General features: G+C 45.9%; 1 protein-coding gene across 1 annotated transcript in view; it reads right to left on the bottom strand.

The window, feature by feature from the left end:
* Positions 1 to 17,821, bottom strand: part of TSLIG3A (tRNA splicing ligase complex subunit 3A) — a 343,839-nt gene that overhangs the window by 128,860 nt on the left and 197,158 nt on the right. The window contains exon 6 of the mRNA XM_086927472.1: positions 206 to 322. Within this exon, the coding sequence (XP_086783598.1) occupies positions 206 to 322 (117 nt within the window). The remainder of the gene's footprint in view (positions 1 to 205; positions 323 to 17,821) is intronic.

Here is a 17,821-nt window from a genome sequence, read left to right as displayed (position 1 = left end):
TCTTGAAAACAAACCAATATCTTTCTTAATGTCTTAATGAAGGATGGCTCTCTTACACAAAATTTAGTTCAACATTCTTACAAAACATAATTCTAAGTTTTAAACTTTGCACCAAAAAATTTGAATGCAATCAAGTCTAACACATTACTTTCAGGCAATAGCTCTCTTTCAAAAGAATTTTAAGCTCACTTTCAATGAGACGTACCTTAGCTTTATCAGACCAACCAAATGACTGCACGGTTACATCCAAACGTTTTATTAACATTTTCCTTCGCACATCATATTCATTAGATATGGCCTGATTAACTGCTTCAATTTTCTCCTGAAAGAACAAAAGTTAACCAGTTACAAAAATCGTTATATGACTAGTTAAACACTTCTACAAATTCTCTTTTGCAGCACTCTAACTTAGATCACCATAGCAGAACTACTGCCCCACTAGTACAGAAGAGGATTTCTATGAAAGCCAGGCACGCTCATTGCAGTGAGAGAAAACGTCAGAATCTGAATGATGGTTTGCCTAATGAACCTCACACAATCCTGCTTGTTTGCATCTTACAACCATACATTCAGTATAGTATATTATATCAAGCAATTGTTTAAAACCAGGGGTGTAGAATTTTATAAAAATATTGTTCTGTTCACGGGATGGTTCATAAATCTATATATACAGTTAAAAGATCGACATCTCCCCTTAGGTGACAATAAGTGAGGTGAGAAACTATGAAAGTGTTGTCATCTCTCGCAACAGCCTCTCTCATTAAGTCAGGACTCATATTATATTGCATTTTATTGTATTTGCATTCATATAGCTCTGAATACTCCGGACAAGGTATTAAAGCGTTTAGTGGTGGGTGGCACTCTAATTAAGAAAACAAAGTTAGTGATTAATCCAATGAATGGTAGTTATTTTTAGCTACTGGGATTAATCTTGTATTCTCAAGGAAACCATTCTATGCATTTGCTCCAGTTTATTTATGATAGATTAAACCAATGGGTAATAGATGGTATCATTAGTTGAGGGTGAGGTTGTGCAAAATGACTGGCGAGATGGATGGATAAGCTGGGGGAAAATTTGCCATTGTTTGGGAAGAGGATTGGTTTCAAAGTAAAAGAAGATGTGCTCTATGAAATTAACTGTGGCCAATATGAAGAGATACAATAATGAAAAATAATGCAGAAAACCATGCAACCTAGTGAAGGCTATGTTCAGAGAGAAGAGGCATTCATTGGTTTAGCAGGTAAGGAGAGGCTTTGATGGAAGGAAAAGGAAACGATCAATAGTTTTGAATCAAGGTCAATTTCCATGCAGGGTTTAGGAATATACAGCCTGATTCATCAAGCTGAAATCGGCTCGCAAAGGGCCAGATTCTCAGAATCTGGCCCCTTGACGAGTGCGATTTTTGCATTTGGGATTCATCATCCCAAATGCAAAATTCGCTATTTAGAAATTCGCAAATTTGCGAGGAATAGCATTTAAGGAATCTCTATTAGAGATTCCTTAAATGCTATTCTTGAAACATTTTAAAATTGCGAAATCGCAAAATTCGGCCGCTATTTACAGCGAGGTCAAACCTCGTGGTAAATAGCGAAAACTTAGAATAATGCTTTTAAAAGCATTTTTCTAAGTTGCGTGTTACACACACACATGTCCTTAGGACATGTGTGTGCGCAACACCTGTTGAAAAGTGCATTTAAGGGGTGCTACAGGGTGTCCTTTCGACACCCCTGGCACCCTTCAAATCGCAATCTCATTTGCGATTAGCAAATTGCTAATCGCAATTAAGGAATAATCCCCATTCATTCCTATGGGCCTTTTGGCCCATAGGAATGAATGGGGAGTTATTCCTTATTTGCGATTAGCAATTTGCTAATCGCAAATAAGGAATCTGTAGGAATCGCATTTAATTTTGCGATTCCTACATGAATCCCGTTTTGCGAGTGTCATAGCGATTCCTTATGAATCGCTATTTCAGACTCTCAAAACGGGTCTTTCATGAATCTGGCCGATAGTGCGAGTAGGCTTTTTGAGATGTATGCAATCGGAGGATGTAAAACTACAGAATGAAATAACATTATTTGCATGTGAGATAGTGTACTGTACTGAAGTATTTGTATATAACTTACTACGTCTATATGGAGTGCTGAAGCACTCATCACACGGACAGTCTGCTATACTAATTGGATATGTGGTTGGAAGATACTGTGCACCAATGACACCTCTGTCAGCCTTGACAGCCTTGTCGCAGATTGGTGAACACAACTGCTCAATGGTTGTTGTTTTTAATCAGGGTTTCGATTTTAGCAAGATGTTGCTACATTCCCCCAAATCTACGCTATAGGGTATTGGACATTGGCGGAAAGAGGCAGTTCTGAGGTTGGAATGACCTCTGAGTCAGCACACACCTATAAGCTGTTTTAGGGTAACCACTAAATCCTTTCAAATCTCTTCACACACTGGGACAAGGATGGAAAGGTATTCCCGACAAAGGCAGAGTGCAACTTTTTTGACGGTGGGGAAACAGGGGGTGTATGGACAGTGAATGTGTAATCACTCATCAAATGTTTGCATAAGCAAATATTTGCACATGTGAAAATGGAATTCGCATACGTTTTGTAGGATGTTGCTGTCCTGGTCTAGGGAATGCCTGGTAGGTGTAATTCTGCATCAATGAAAGGACCTTCTGCTAGTGCACTTTTGTGGCATGTACCAAAAGCATTTCATTAAATGTTGCCACAAACCGATTGCATCTAGAATTAAATTAGTCTGAAATTACATGATTAGTCCCCATGATCAGACCTACTTGACACGTTCTCTACTCCTGCGAGCATACTGCTGTGCTCCCGCTGTTGCTCCCGAAGCCGCCGCTGCTGTTCGCGGCCCGCGGCTTGCGGTTTTGGCTGCCTATTCTCAGTGGTTCTGCCCGCAGCTGGTGCTACCCGGATTGCCTGTCTGCCAGCCAAAGTTCCGGAGTGCGCCGCTGCGCCGCCACTGTTTGCGGCCCGCAGCTTGACTGGCTGTTGCTGGCTGTTCTGCCCAGTGGCTGGGGCCACTCATAGTGCCTGCCTGCCTTCTGCCCAGAGTGCCGGAGTGTCCGTTCCCGCCGTTCATGTTCTGCTGTTCATAGGGCAGACACGCGAAAGTGAGCACAGAGGCACTGAACAGCATGTACCTGAAAGTGGGTATTCACCTGCGACAATCTGGTATTCAAGGCATCTTCTGGCCGCACATGCTGAAGGAAGTGCTGCATCGGGGAATATTAAAGTGTACTCCTGTCAGCTAGCCCAATAGACGTTTCCAGCTGTTGTGGGCTCTGCTTGTGGTGGATTGTGGTCCCTGTAGTTTCTCTCTCCACCACAGTAGGGCTACTGGGTTTGCTGGGGTCGAGCTGAGGGGGGCTGAGCAGGGTCAAGCCGTGCAGATCAGTGCGGGAGCGGCAGTCCTTCCTGCTCCCCTGCTCTCAGTCCCTCAGGCTCGCTCACCATCTCCTCTTCCTCCCTCACGCCCACGCAGCGTGTAGAGTGGTGCAGAGCAGGGATTAAAGCCCCGCTCCTACGGAGGACCCCTGGCAGACCGGGACTGGACTGGAACTGACACCATCAGAGGGGGATAACCGATTCCACACCACCTTCGGCACACGAGAGATGCACAGTTGGGTGGCAACAAGGGGAAAAAGGGTATCTTCCATTGCCTTTGAACCCATCCATGTGAAGACTGCTGGGTAGCAAGGAGTGAGGAGTGGCCTAGCACACCTTGGTCTGCTCACCTATCAGCAAAGAGGTGAGGAGAAGAGAGGAAGGCCTCGCAAAACGGCATAATCGCCCCTAGCGCCTCCGGTGGCGGCAAGCCCCTTCCACTACCACTACCACGTTATACAGACGGGCTGCTTACAACCTACAGCTAGTTTCCTACCCTCACTGGCATAAGCAATCACTGGACAGTGCGCAGAGGGGTTTCTGACAGGGAGAGCGCAAGCTCCGAGCTCCAACTTGCTAATTTGTAAGTAATACCCCGCGGGAGCTTCATGCGGGTGCGAATGTCACTTTGCCACTTAGGAAACTCCCCCGGAAAAAAGGTACCACCCTTCGAGCTGTCTCCCCCGGGGGCGTTCTACAACAGTCGCTGTCACCCCAAGATAAAGTGTCATACCCAGGTGGCCAACTGTCACAAGCACGGATTAGTGAGTTTTTCAGTAAACTTGCTCCGCAAACTGGCTCTGCCCCTTACCCAGACATTGCAGTGCGATGCGGAAACCCAAGACCACAACCAGCTCTTTTCCCACAGCCATGGTCATATCAAAAGATCTCTTTCTGAGAGTCCTCGCTTATGCTCACCTGAGGCTCACGTTTCACATGCGAATCATCAGCCGCACCGGCTTTTCCAGGAGGATGTCATCACGATCCAGGAACTCCATTAAGAGTTCGTCCCACCAGCGCTGGAAACCTTTCTGCATCAGACCCTGGCTTAGACTTTACAAAAACTATTGTAACAACTACTGTAGCTCAACTACAAGTTCAAGCCCAAGTCCGTGGCAGCATCTTGCCTGCCCCTTTAAATCTTCAAGAAAGCTGCAAAGACCCGGCAGCAGCTTTTTTATTATCGAAGCCCGCACCATGATGCAGCCCGGGTGCACTTCAAATTGAGCCCAGTGACTCCTCATCTTTAAGGAAGAGCCTAAAGCATGAAAGTCCCCTGTCATCTAAAAACCTATCCGATTGATTTTTTGGCTTCCCTAGTGAAGAAATATGAAATATCAGAATACTGCGTCCATCTTGTATTTTGCCTCCATTTTTGTATTGCCATTACCCAGGCCTGACTTCGAGGTACGCGCTCGGCGCTCCCTGTCCCTGAACGAATACAACGCTCGCTAAAAAGCAAACTACTCCCTGTTAGCTTTGCGCAAGAGAGTCAATCTAGTACATCAAGACGATTGTGCGAGATCCCAGCCCAAGTTAGGCTCATCTGTCCTTGAGGCAAGTGGTATAAGTCATGAAATGTATTGATGATTAACTATGTTATGTTGCACGGGTGAAAAACAAGAGCATGCGATGATCACGCCGTATTCTGACAAACAAGAGAAGTCACTGCTGATTGGTTGAGGTTTTGGTGTGTCTACCACTATAAAAGAATGTACGCTGCGGATTGAAGCAGCGATCTCCAGAGAAATTACTTTGTTGTACTTCTGGGACTACTGTTCATGGCTGCAGCCAAATAAATGTTTACTCTTTCTCACGAAGAGAGTGTTTCGTGTCTCTGTGTACCTGGACAGGTGAACTCGAAGATTTCAGGCGTTCCCTGCGTCGCCGGAGCGTAATTAAGGCCCGGTTCTTCACTAGAAGCCCGAATCGAGGATTCCCTAGCCCACACACTGGGCTTCAGCCCTCACTACAACTCCTTCAGCACTGTGCAAGAAACCAAGGACCCACCAGTGTCCCCCTTGGGACCTATAAGCCCTATCTCGGTCTCGTTGACGTCCCTTCACGTAAAGCAAGACTTAATTGCAACAGCTCTGCTATGGCAATCTCAGAAAATGGAAATACAGATTGACTTAATTCAAACTTTGGCTTCAGCACTGTCTGACCTTGGCTCCAGGCTAAACTCTCTCGAGTCCACTAACATCATAGGTCTGGTCTAACGCCTAATCCATCCGCGATTACGCAGTCTGATCTCACTGACACAGCCCATTTGAACATCTCCTACTTGCCATCTAATCTTCCCACAAAACCACCACTGTCTAGGAGGGAGAGAAAGAAACTTAAAAAACAATCCAAAAAACAACGACTTACTAAAAGGAGATCGGGGCTCGATGGGTCAGGGGCATATAGTATGCCAGCTTCTGAAGCGAGGAGGCTCTCCTACTTCCCCATTTTTAACCACGCCTCAAAACCTAAAATGAAAACCCCTGAGACTAGAATTATTCTCATGGACAATTATGACGCCACCGATAGTCTCCGGCCATTAACACAGGAAGTGCCTCCGGAATCACTGAACTATACTCTACAAAAGCGATGCATGGATGAAAATGAGTTACTTACCTGTAACTTCAGTTATCCAGTATTGGTATCTTTCATAGATTCACATGCTTAGAATCATCCCCGCCGACGAGGTGGGAGTCTTGCGGTACAATAAAATATATACATCATAGTAATAATAAAATTACACCATAGGCTACAGTAGATAGCAAAATCACTACACTAGCCTATCTTAGTCCTTTTGCATAAAGAACCAAACTTGGAAATCAGGCATCAGCCCTTCCTAGAACCTTCCCCACAGAAAGGCAAACCCTCAGATTTTCGTAGCACAAGTGACAATAAGTATGCCCTAACGATAAGGTAAACCAAAGGAAATGATGGACGGAGCGTTGACAATACAAGCACTCACCCCAGTCAACTGATCTGAGTTTAATCCATCACCGTTCTTTAGCTCACTCCGCCATCCCAGTTCAGACATGGCCATATGCAAATCAGTCTGACCCTGTGCCTCATGGGAACAGTACAGCCCGAACTGCCAAGCCATGCCTTCCCTGGAACGGAAACAAGCTACTGAGGACCGGTTTCTGGCATTCCAGCCTTCTTCAGCCCGGCTTGCTTGAATTCAGTGGCAAAGTGAACAAGGGACTCACGTCTGAGCATACCCTGCCAACTTATGGCGAACAAAGAAAAACCAAAGGAAATGATGGACGGAGCGTTGACAATACAAGCACTCTCCCCCAGTCAACTGATCTGGGTTTAATCCATCACCGTTCTTTAGCCCACTCTGCCACCCCAGTTCAGACATGACCATATGCAAATCAGTCTGACCCTGTGCATCATGGGAACAGTCCAGCCCGTACTGCCAAGCCATGCTTCCCTGGACCGGAAACAAGCTACCGAGGACCGGTTTCTAGCATTCCAGCCTTCTTCAGCCCGGCTTGCTTGAATCTAGGTAAGCCTCTCCGGGGAAGAGGGAGGGTCGCTTGTGAATCTATGAAAGATGCCAATACTGGATAACTGAAGTTACAGGTAAGTAACTCGTTTTCTTATCCAGTATTGGGGTATCTTTCATAGATTCACATGCTTAGAATCAGAGTAGCTAGCAGTAAATAACACTTATAGATATAGTGGATGGTGGGTATCATAAGAAGTTCAAGAGATATGTCAAACCATTGCAAAATATATATGTATGTATAAACAAACCTATTTTGTAAGAAAGAGTAAGTCATACACATACACAAGAATGATTGTATACAATAAAGACTTTGCATATTATCAGAAACAAAATATGTTGCCATCAGGCTTACCTTATCTAAAGAGGTTTCGTAGTACTGCTTGTCCAACTGCTGACTAAGCTTCTATTGCCAGATCCAGGCAATAATGCAGAGTGAAAGTATGCACACTCTTCCAGGTTGCAGCTCGGCAAATCTTGTCCTAAGACACACCTTCAAATAATGCTGTAGATGAGGACATAGCCCTGGTAGAATGAGCTTTAGGCTTGCTTGACAATGGATGGCCTGCCTTGCAATGACAGAATTGAATGGCGGATGCAATCCACTTTGAGATAGTAGCTTTTGATACAGCTGAGCCTGGCTTGGGTCCACCATACAAGAGAAATAATTGATCACATTTTCTGACGGACATAGTCCGGGATATATAGAATTTCAAGCATCTTTTGACATCCAAGCTATGCAATGACTTCTCTGCTGCTGAAGTCGGATTAGGAAAGAATGTTCGCAATATTACCGGCTCATTGAGATGAAATGAAGTAGAAACCTTGGGTATAAATGTGGGATTCGTCCGCAGGAGGTCATAATAATTAGAAAATTTCAAATAAGGTTGCCTTATAGTAAACGCCTGTATTTCACTCACTCGTTGGGAAGAGGTGAGTGCCAACAGAAGAGCCGTCTTCCATGAGAGATACTGGATATCTGCTTTATGAATGGGTTCAAATGGATGTTTCATCATTTGCTGTCCAGATTTAGTCTCCATTCCAGAGGAGGAGCTCTAATTGGTGGGAAAGTTCTGAAAAGTCCCTTCAGGAACTGCCAAATGAGACGATTGGAACAAAGTGATGCCATCCCAGATCTTCTGTATGTAGAAATAGCGGCTAAATGCAGCTTAACCGATGCAAACGTTAGACCAGACTTTGAAAGCGACAACAGATAAGGCAGAACCTTATCGGGAGGACATTCCAGCGGATGCAAGCTGTTGTTAGAACACCAGCAACAAAATCTCTTCCATTTTGAGGCCTAGGTCCGCAATGTAGAAGGGGCTCTTGCTTTATTCAGAATGACTCTGCATTCTTGAGGTAAGTCTACATCCATGAAATCTGTGAGTCCCGGAACCAAGCATGGAGTTGCAGTTGAGCTGGGCAAGGATGCAGAATCTGTCCTTTGCTCATTGTTAGGAGATCCGGCAGTATCGGAAGGCGGAATGGCCTGCACTTGGAGAGAAGAAGCTCTGTGAACCAGTGCTGACGTGGCCACTTCGGTGCAATCAGAATCATGCAGCATGGTTCCTTCTTCATCTTGTGTAGAAGCCTCGGGATCAGAGGAACAGGAGGGAATGCGTAGGCAAAAATTCCCGTCCATCTCATCATGAAAGCGTTCCCTCAGGAACCCTTCTCCAGTTCCCAACTTGCGAAGAAAAAGCACTTCCGGCTGTCTTTGGTGGCAAAGAGAGCCAGATTTGGCTAGCCCCACTTTCGAAAGACATTGTCCAGTATTTTTTGATCCAGCTCCCATTCGTGACACAATTTCTTTGCCCTGCTGAGGGAATCTGCCCAGGCATTTCGGACCCCTGGAAGATGTTCCACTTTGATCATGATATTGTGCCGGAGAAGCCACTTCCAGATGTCTTGAGCTTCCTGGGACAGAATGTGAGACCTTGTATCACCCTGCTTGTTTAGGTAATGAAGGCAAGTGGTGTTGTCGGTTCGGATGAGAACTGTAGATCCTCAGAGACGAGGTAGAAACCACTGCAGGGTCAGTGAAATTGCTCAAAGCTCCAGAAAGTTGATGTGCATTTTCGCCATTGCTGAGGGCCACTTCCCTCTTGCGCTTAGATCTTGAAGATGCGCACCCCAACCTTCCAGGGAAGCATCTGTGGTGATGATATCATCTGGAACTGTAGGCTGAAAAGTGAGCCCTACTGAGACATTCTTGAAACACCTCCACCAAACCTTGAACCATGTCGTCGAAAGAACTTGAGATCTGGAGCCACTGATAGTCCAGCTCATCTTGAATTGGCCTCATCTTTAGCCAAGCGTGAGGCACTAACAGAATTGCTGACGACAAAATTCCCAGAAAAGATTTGATCATTCTCACTGAAGCAAACTTTCTTTTTAGGAGGTCCGATGGCAGAGAGAGAAGGCGAGATATTCTGTATTTGGACAAGAATGCCTTGTCTTGTTGCGAGAGAAGCCTGGTGAAAGGATGGAGCCTTTATCAGCCAGTCCTCCAGATATGGGAATAGATGGATGCCTTGCAGCCTGAGATGAGCCGCTACCGGAGCTAGAAATTTGGAAAAGACTCTTGGAGCGGAGCGCAGCCCAAATGGAAGGACTTTGAATTGGAAATGTGCACCTGCCACAGTGAATCTCAGAAATTTTCGATGTTTGGGGTGAATAGGGATATGAAAATACGCATCATGCAGATCCAAGGTTGTCATGAAATCCGCATGGTCCAGAAGCTGAAGAATTTCCTGAAGTGTCACCATGCGAAAGGATTTCTTTTGTAGGTATTTGTTCAGCATTCGTAAGTCTAAGATCGGCCTCCAATCCCCAGACTTTTTCTTTATCAGGAAAAAGCGAGAGTAGAATCCCTTTCCTGTTTGAGAGTGAGGAACTCTTTCTATCGTCCCTTTGGACAACATAGATTTTACTTCCTTCCTGAGTAGAGAAAGTTGTGGTGGATTTTTTTTGGGAGGTGGATGAGGCGGGGAAAATTTGGTGAACTCCAGGGTGTGTCCAAATGTTATGATATCTAATATCCACTTGTCTTTGGTTATTTTCATCCAATTGTTGAAATGTTGGGAAATAATAGGAATTTTGCATGTTTGAGGCATGTCTGGGGCAGGTGCAATAGGAATGTCACTGCCTTCTGGCAGAGTCTCTGCCCTGGGATTGAAGCTTCTTGCCTTGTGCCTATAGGAGGTTTTCTGTAGGCTTGTTGTTGTTGCTGGTAGGAGTATCCGTATCGACCCTGGTTCCCAAGCTGGTATTTCTGGTAACCTCCCCGAAAGGAATAGGAAGCTCTGCCTCTTGCTCCTCTAAAGGGTGTCTTCCGATATTACAGGGAACCCAATAGTCTTGATATATCCATAAAGATATCTATGATTTCAGAAGCAGCCCGCTCACCCTCCATGAGAGTTTTCCTTGCCTCTATCTTCTTATCATCTGGCAGATCTTCTATATATGGCGAGATGTCCGACCACAATTGACGGTCATATTTGCTTAGAATGGCCAAACAGTTTGTAGCCCGAACAGTAGCGCCTGCCATTGTGGTAAAAAGTTTGCCTATATTGTCCAGGCACCTTCCACCCTTGTCAGGAGGAGCTGCTATTGGAGCTGAAGGGTTCCTTGATTTTCTTTGTGCTGCCTGAGATATAACAGAGTTTGCTTTAGGGTGGCCTGAAAGGCAGGCTGGTGCATCCTCCGGTGCTTTATACCTTTTGTCAATCCTGGGGAGGATTGCTGGAACGGAGAATGGAGTTTGCATGATTTTTATTCCTTCTTTTCAAATATGATCAATTATGGGAATAGATTTTGTAGACTTCTTGTTTTGGTCTTTAAAATCATATAAGAAGCACTCCGTCTTCTGTACCGGCATGTTTAGGTGGAACCTAGCAGAAGCCCTTTCCATAATGGCATGGAATCCCCTATGTCCTCAGGAGGAGAGTCTGCAGATGGAGGAATCGGTGAAGCTGGAGCCGAAATTAGATATTCATCCTATTCGTCTACGGTAGTGGGCGAATTAGGAATTTCTCAATCCTCAGCCTCTGTGTTCCCGTCATCATCCTGTAGCGGCTGTGAAGGCAACAACACCTGGGGCCAGGAACTGGTGTTGCAGGTGTCACAGGTAGCATTTGCACAGGAGAAGGCGGTTGTGGAGGTGGAGCTGGAGGAAAGAGATTGTTGTAGTCCTTCAGCAATGCCGTAAGGTCCTGAAGCAGGGAAGCAGGCATTTGAACCACTGCCTCTTGATGGAACTTCTTGTGGCGCTCTCAACGACTCACATGGCTCGTAATATTCTTCATCTTCATTATCGTCTTGATATTTTATCCTGAGTTGTGAAGGATCATGTGCTTGTCCGTAGGGGTCGTCATCATCTTCAGATTCCTCCAAGTAATAATGACTTGGAGGTAAAGGTGAAATATGTGATACTTCATGAAAAAACTGTCTGGAAGACGACAACTTAGAGCTCAAAACAGGCGTAAATTGTAAAGGGGTAGGTTTTTACGCTTCAGAGTGGCAGAAATATATGTCGATGGTGATTCATATTCTGCTAAAATGGCTGTAATAGACGACATCGCCGTCGTAGTAATCATAGTCGTTGTCGACGGAAAAGACATCGTCGACGATTTGGTCGTCGATGTCATGGTTGAAGTTGTAGTGTGAAAAAAATATACTTTTCATTCAAATATAATATCGCTGACCCCTTCGCCGCTCGAAATTGATCAGTTCCATCGAAGTCGGCTTAGGAGCATTCTACCTTTGTAATCTAGAAGCGTGTAATACATCACACTAAACGTCAGCTTTATCCAGCTACATGATAATCACTGCGCAGCTTAAACATCAGGAATAACGAGCGCTACTTTTCAAAAAGCAGTAATAAAATACGTGGACCATTAACTACCGGGTTAAAACACATCAGCACCTGGACAATACATGACGGTGCCCACAAGAGAATAAATCGCACTCGTCGTTAAACAGATTATTAGTACTCTGAGCCGTCGATAGATTTCTATCAGAAGAACTCAAGCATTCGCAGTTATCTCCACAGAGGACAATCCTTCCCCTGCATGTTCCAGATTGTACATGTGGCTCCTGAAGAAGGCGTTCTTGTGAAAACGCCGAAACGCGCGTCGAGAAGAGGACTATTATTGTCCGCCACTGTTTTTATGAATTAATGATGTCGTTGTGTATATTTGATTAGATGTTGTATTTTCTTTCATTTTATGTTATGAATTTTAATGTTTTTAACTTGAGTATATATACATAATAAATATAACATTTTGTTAATTTTTAAAAAAAAATTTTTTTGTGTGCTTCATAATTACCGTTGTCTCCCTAGCGATATTATATTTGAATGAAAAGTATATTTTTTTCACACTGTTGCTTTTCCCTGTCAAACATATTCTGTTGCCTTAGCAGGGGGTCCTTGTTATTTACGCCAATGGTTGAAGTTGTACTCGTCGACGAGGGCATGATCATTGTCGACGGTGAGATAGTCGACGGTATCTTCGTCGACGGCAGGCTCGTCGACGGAACATGAAGTATCGTCGACCAGGTACTCATCATCGACGGGATAACCGTTGTCGACGGCGGAGGCATCGTCGACGGGATCTTCGACGACGAAGCCGGCGTTGACATGATGTGGGTCGTCAACAGCGCAGGGACACTAGTCGTCGATGCCGTCGACGGGGATCTCGTCGACAGTATACTTTTCTTCGACGCTGAAGATCCACTCACCTTCTGTGATGATTTTCTCGTCGACGACGATGTTTTACTCATCGAAGGAGGATCCTGAAGAGATTTTGAGGTAGTTTTCTGAGAAACCTTCACCTCAGAAGAGATTTTCTCTTTTTTTGAGGCAGAGTGACCCACCTCAGAAGAGGAGGTTTTAAAGGTCTTACTGAGCTTTTGAGGAGGATCTCCAGATCTATCACTCTTCTTGGAAATGGGGGTGGACGCCTGAGGACTAATACTGCCTTCACCTTCAGAAACCACTCCAGATGATGCCTTCAACTTCTCCAACCAAACCAGCAGGCGTTCTTCTCTATCCTTTAAGGTCTTGGCAGGAAAGGTTCTAAAGATCCTGCAGTCCTTGACCTTGTGTGCTGGGTAAAAGCAAAAAATACACTCTTTATGAGGGTCTTCAAAGTGCAGCCTCTTCTTCCCACAAGAAGAACAGGCCAAAAACAAACTCTTTTTGGAATCAGACATATTTCTTCAAAAAGGTAAAGCCTGAGGAAAAAAACTAAGCAGAGCTCAGGGAGACTTCCTAAGGGTGAGGTAGAAAATCTGAGGGTTTGCCTCTCTGTGGGGAAGTTTCTAGGAGGGGCTGATGCCGGATTGGTTGGTTTCCAAGTTTTGTTCTTTTTGCAAAAGGACTAAGATAGGCTAGAGTAGTGACTTTGCTATCTACTGTAGCCTATGGTGTAATGCTATTATTACTATGATGTATATATTTTATTGTACCGCAAGACTCCCACCTCGTTGGCGGGGATGATTAAAATTATGTGAATTTATGAAAGATACCCCAATACTGGATAACTTTGTCAACAAAAACCAAGGGGACATCCTCTCAAGATCAAAGCTTGGGCAGTCAAGACAACATAGCCCAGCCCCTAAGGGACGTCCCAAACACATGGAACAGCCCAAACAAAAGCTGAAAAATGCTAAACAAACCAACGTAGACATCCAAATTACAACAGAATGTATACTGACGGGCCCTTCTGTGTGTCACTCGTCAGGTGACCCAACCAAAACTCTTCGGGATCACCATATACAAATGCAGAGGCCTTCTCAGTCCCAATTGATACATGTCTCGGGAGGGCAAAGCCAACTGGTGGAGAACAATCATCCATCTGAGGTTCGACCCCAACTTCTCAAGGCCCCCGCATCTTTACTTGAAATAGCTGGGAGACAGAAATACCAAAGTCCGGAAAAAGATGCAGAACTTGGTTTTTTTTCTCACTTTGTACACAAGGGCCCGCATGACATCCTCAATAGAAACAACCTTATCCGCTTATTCAACCATGTTCCGGCGCTTTCTGGGGTCACTTCTTCAGATCTTACATCGGTCAAGTTTGCTTCAATACCAGGCAAAGGGGATTCGGAAGCAACTGTTACAACGTGGTCTCGAAAATCCCTAAGGGATGCAATCTTTGGGGAAGCCAGCCTCTTTAAAGACTGGGGCATAGAACTGTAGGTTCCTCTACAACAAAAATATCCCCACGTTCTACTTCAGGATGACCCAGTGCGGAGGTACATCAGGGTACTGAAGGGGACTCTGGGTGCAACCCATGTCTGGCTTCCAGATGCTTCGAAAGCGGACAACCTCATAAACATCTTATGTAATAACAATCAACGTCTGGTAAGTGGTAAATCCAGTCGCTCTGTCTCCCACACTACTCGCAGCCGCTATGGGTACTCCCATCGAGAGCCTTCAACCGCATGCTCCCAGCAGCACTCCTCCTAACGGGGAAGCTAAATGGTCAGACTCCATACTGACCATTTCTTCCTGGAATGCGGCTGGGTTAAAGTCAATCTTCTCATCCAAATCAGCAGTGGAATTTCTAAATTAAAGTGACAGCATTTGTTTTCAAGAGACTTGGTCTCTATCTCCATCAGCTCTCCACGGCTATTACGAACTCTTTCAATCAGCCTCCCAGCCCAATTCCTATGGAAGGCCATCTGGGGGCCTCTCCGTTTTCATCAAACACAGGTGCAAGATCGCAGCTACTCCCATCTACCGGAACTTAACGGCAGGGCAAAGTGTAATAATTACCGGTCTTTCAACCTCAAGCAGGGCCTTTCCCTTGCTCTTAATTAACTGTTACCAAAACATAGCTAATCAATGGCAACAGTCTTATTGGTCAAACATCTGGAAGAACTTTTATTGGAATTCGCCTCTGCAGAAGTACTGTTGCTAGGGGATTTCAACATCAGAGACCTGGCTACCAACGCCCATTCAGTCATTAAAACTAAAGAGCAAGAAGTCATGACCACTTTTTTTAATTTATTTTTTATTTTTGGAAAACCTTTATTGCACAGTATCAAAAAACAAGTACGGGCCTACAACCATCCGGCCGGCCTCGACATCTTTTGGAGCACAGTAGCAAGCAATATGGCAACTCAGTAGCATCTCAAATCAGAATACAAGCAACCAGGGTTACACTGGAGGTATTTGCACTACCGAGAAGCAGGAGAAGTTAAGGTTTAATTTTATAGTTTATGTGAAGCATATTTAAACAGTAAAAGCTAGAAAGGATCAGAGTCCACACAATCCGTCCAAAACTGAAGTGGGCGACGTCCATCAAAGAAATCCAGCAAGCATTAAAACGGAATCAAAATGGCGGCACAATGATATCGTAAAAGGATTGACAATCGCACATTATGTTGTGTGCCGGTCGCTACCCACCCCACTTCGACCCACTTCATTGACCCAAGGAAAAAAGGAAAAAGGAAAGGAATTGAAGAGTAAAGAAAAAATTTAAGGCCCATAGGAACTGAAAACGGACAAAATAAAATCCCCCCCCCCTACACGCATGCAGAGGCTACGGCCTACCCCCCCCTAGCAGTGTGCCTGTCGCCCAAAAAAGAGTACCCGAAATAAAGAAATAAGAGAAAGGAAGAAAGAAGTATACATGTAAAACCGGAGGAGGGCCAAACTTATGTGTCCGAAACAACCAGCATGTATATTCTCGGCCGCCCCACCCCCGACCCCGAATTGAAGCATAACCAACGTCCAGTTCCCCCGTCTACCCATCACAGTCCCAGCAATGCAAACAGCAGTAAGTAAAAAGGAAAAGCATCTTCAACCTTGTCCCTTTCGATCCAATGTGCCGACGAGGTGCAATAGTAAAGTAGCCTTCCGGAAAGGGGTAAACAGCTGCAAGGACCACAACAGGACAAGGCGCTGTCAACCAATATCTGTCCAACTCAAAGCCATGTGGTCTACAAATGTACAAAAAATGGCAGCACACCGCAGCAATCCTCCAAAGTTAAACAGCCGAAGTATAAGCAGCATGCCCAGGACACAATAGCAAGACTCGCCAGCAGATCCCGAAGGAGTTGCAAGACATGGCGTCCAGAGGCGATGCCCCAGCCACTGTATCAGTCCAGGAATCCCATACCTCTCCACAGCTGTAGCAGACAGTGTCGCGGCGGTATCCAGCTCTCGCACCTCCAGCGCCTCCATGTACCTCTGGATAGGCAGCTCACATTAGTCGAGCCCAGGGTGTGGCGTAGCGCTCTGCATGCAAACGCCAACTCGGCCAGTCGAGGATAACGTGGGCAGAATGGCATCGTCGGCCCCCCAGGTCCCGGGCATTGTCACACAAAGCAGCTCGCAAGGTAACCAGGGCGCCCAGAATATCGCCGATCTTCAAGGGCACCTCAGGAGATGAGGATGCTGTAGCTCTCTGCACATGGGGCTCGCAGACGTGTGGTAGTCCTCGAGCCCGTCCGCCGGCATCCCTTTCCAGCAGCCGGTCATCCCATCAGCGCCCCGACGAGCACAGCCAGGTCTTGGGGACAAGGGCAGCACACTCCATTCTGACGCTGCACACGGTTGTAGTGCAGCGTCGGCCGTTGTAAGCACCCTCAGCAACAGATCGGGCCATCAATTGCAAGTGTCGAGCGCTCGGCTCAAAATGGCCCCCTTCACAGCGCCGGAGGATGAAAAGGCTCTCAAAGTCGTCCAGGGGGAAGGATACAAATGTATCACTGGCAGCTGCGATGTCGAGCAAGCGTGGAGGTTAAAAGGATTGAATAGCTCGCTGCAGCGGAAAACTCAGTGTGGCAGCCGCTCTCCGCCGGCCGACTCCGCCCTGCCTTCAGTGGCCGCTGTTGTCGTAGTCGGGGCCGGCCGCCTCCGAGAACAAAGACCCGGTCGCCGCCATTAAACACCCGAAAGGAAACAAGGACGCTCTGTCACTTCTGTCGCAGGGAACACGTCGGGGAGCACACCGTTGGATTCAGCATCACTTCCCAGTTCCAATACCTCGACGCGAATACAGGATAACTTGCAGGATGAGTAGCGGTACGGAAGGAAAACAAGCGGGTCGGCGGAGCCGAGGGTTTAGGCGGCCATCATGATTGCAGGCTAGGCTCCTCCCCCATGATCACTTTTTTAACCACTTACGGTCTGCAAAGCAAATCACATTGGAACAGAATCCTGGTGCCCATCTGTCGCCAACATTTAAGAATCTTTCGACCATCGACTACTTTTTTTTATCACCATCTCTGGCGAATAAATTAATCATGATGGAAATCCCCACTCACACTGAGAGCGACCATTACCCTTTGACTGTAACAATGGACCTGCAAGTGCCTGCCGCTGTCGAAATAACTGAAGTGGGGCATTCAATGCAGGTCGAACTCCATACTCTAGTCAGACGAATTAAATGGGACGCCTCGGGTTCGGATAAGGTGGGCACCTGGCTCATGGGAACAACTCCAAATTCCACGCACAATGCCCCCACAGACTTCCATCACTGGTGGGACAACACCATTGTCACATTACGAGACCTCTTAACAGGCCTTGAAGCTCACCTCAGAACCCACAGGCCTCGCCCGAAGCAGACTTTTGACCTGTGTTAGCCATCCAAAGAAGAGCCCTAAGGAGGGCTGTGTGCCTGCACAAATCGAAAGGCACTGTGCACTCAGCTAACAATATGGCCTCACTGCGCAAAGCCTTTAAAAAATCATCATGGGAAGCTAAGAAACAAAAAGAAAAGAATGAGTGGCAAAAAATATTTGCCCTGTTAAAGGGAAAAAACCTGACCCTGTTTTGGAACCACATAAACAAGCTTTGTTCCTCCAATAAGAACAGAGGGAACGCAGTCCGTGAAGAAGATTGGGCCCAGCATGTGATTTAACAGTACTGCTGTGACACCC

The sequence above is a fragment of the Lissotriton vulgaris genome, chromosome 6, assembly GCF_964263255.1.
Source record: "Lissotriton vulgaris chromosome 6, aLisVul1.2, whole genome shotgun sequence".
In the NCBI taxonomy this organism is placed as follows: Eukaryota; Metazoa; Chordata; class Amphibia; order Caudata; family Salamandridae; genus Lissotriton; species Lissotriton vulgaris.
Note: the sequence above shows the minus strand (reverse complement) of the source record. Positions and strands in the feature narration are given on the sequence as shown.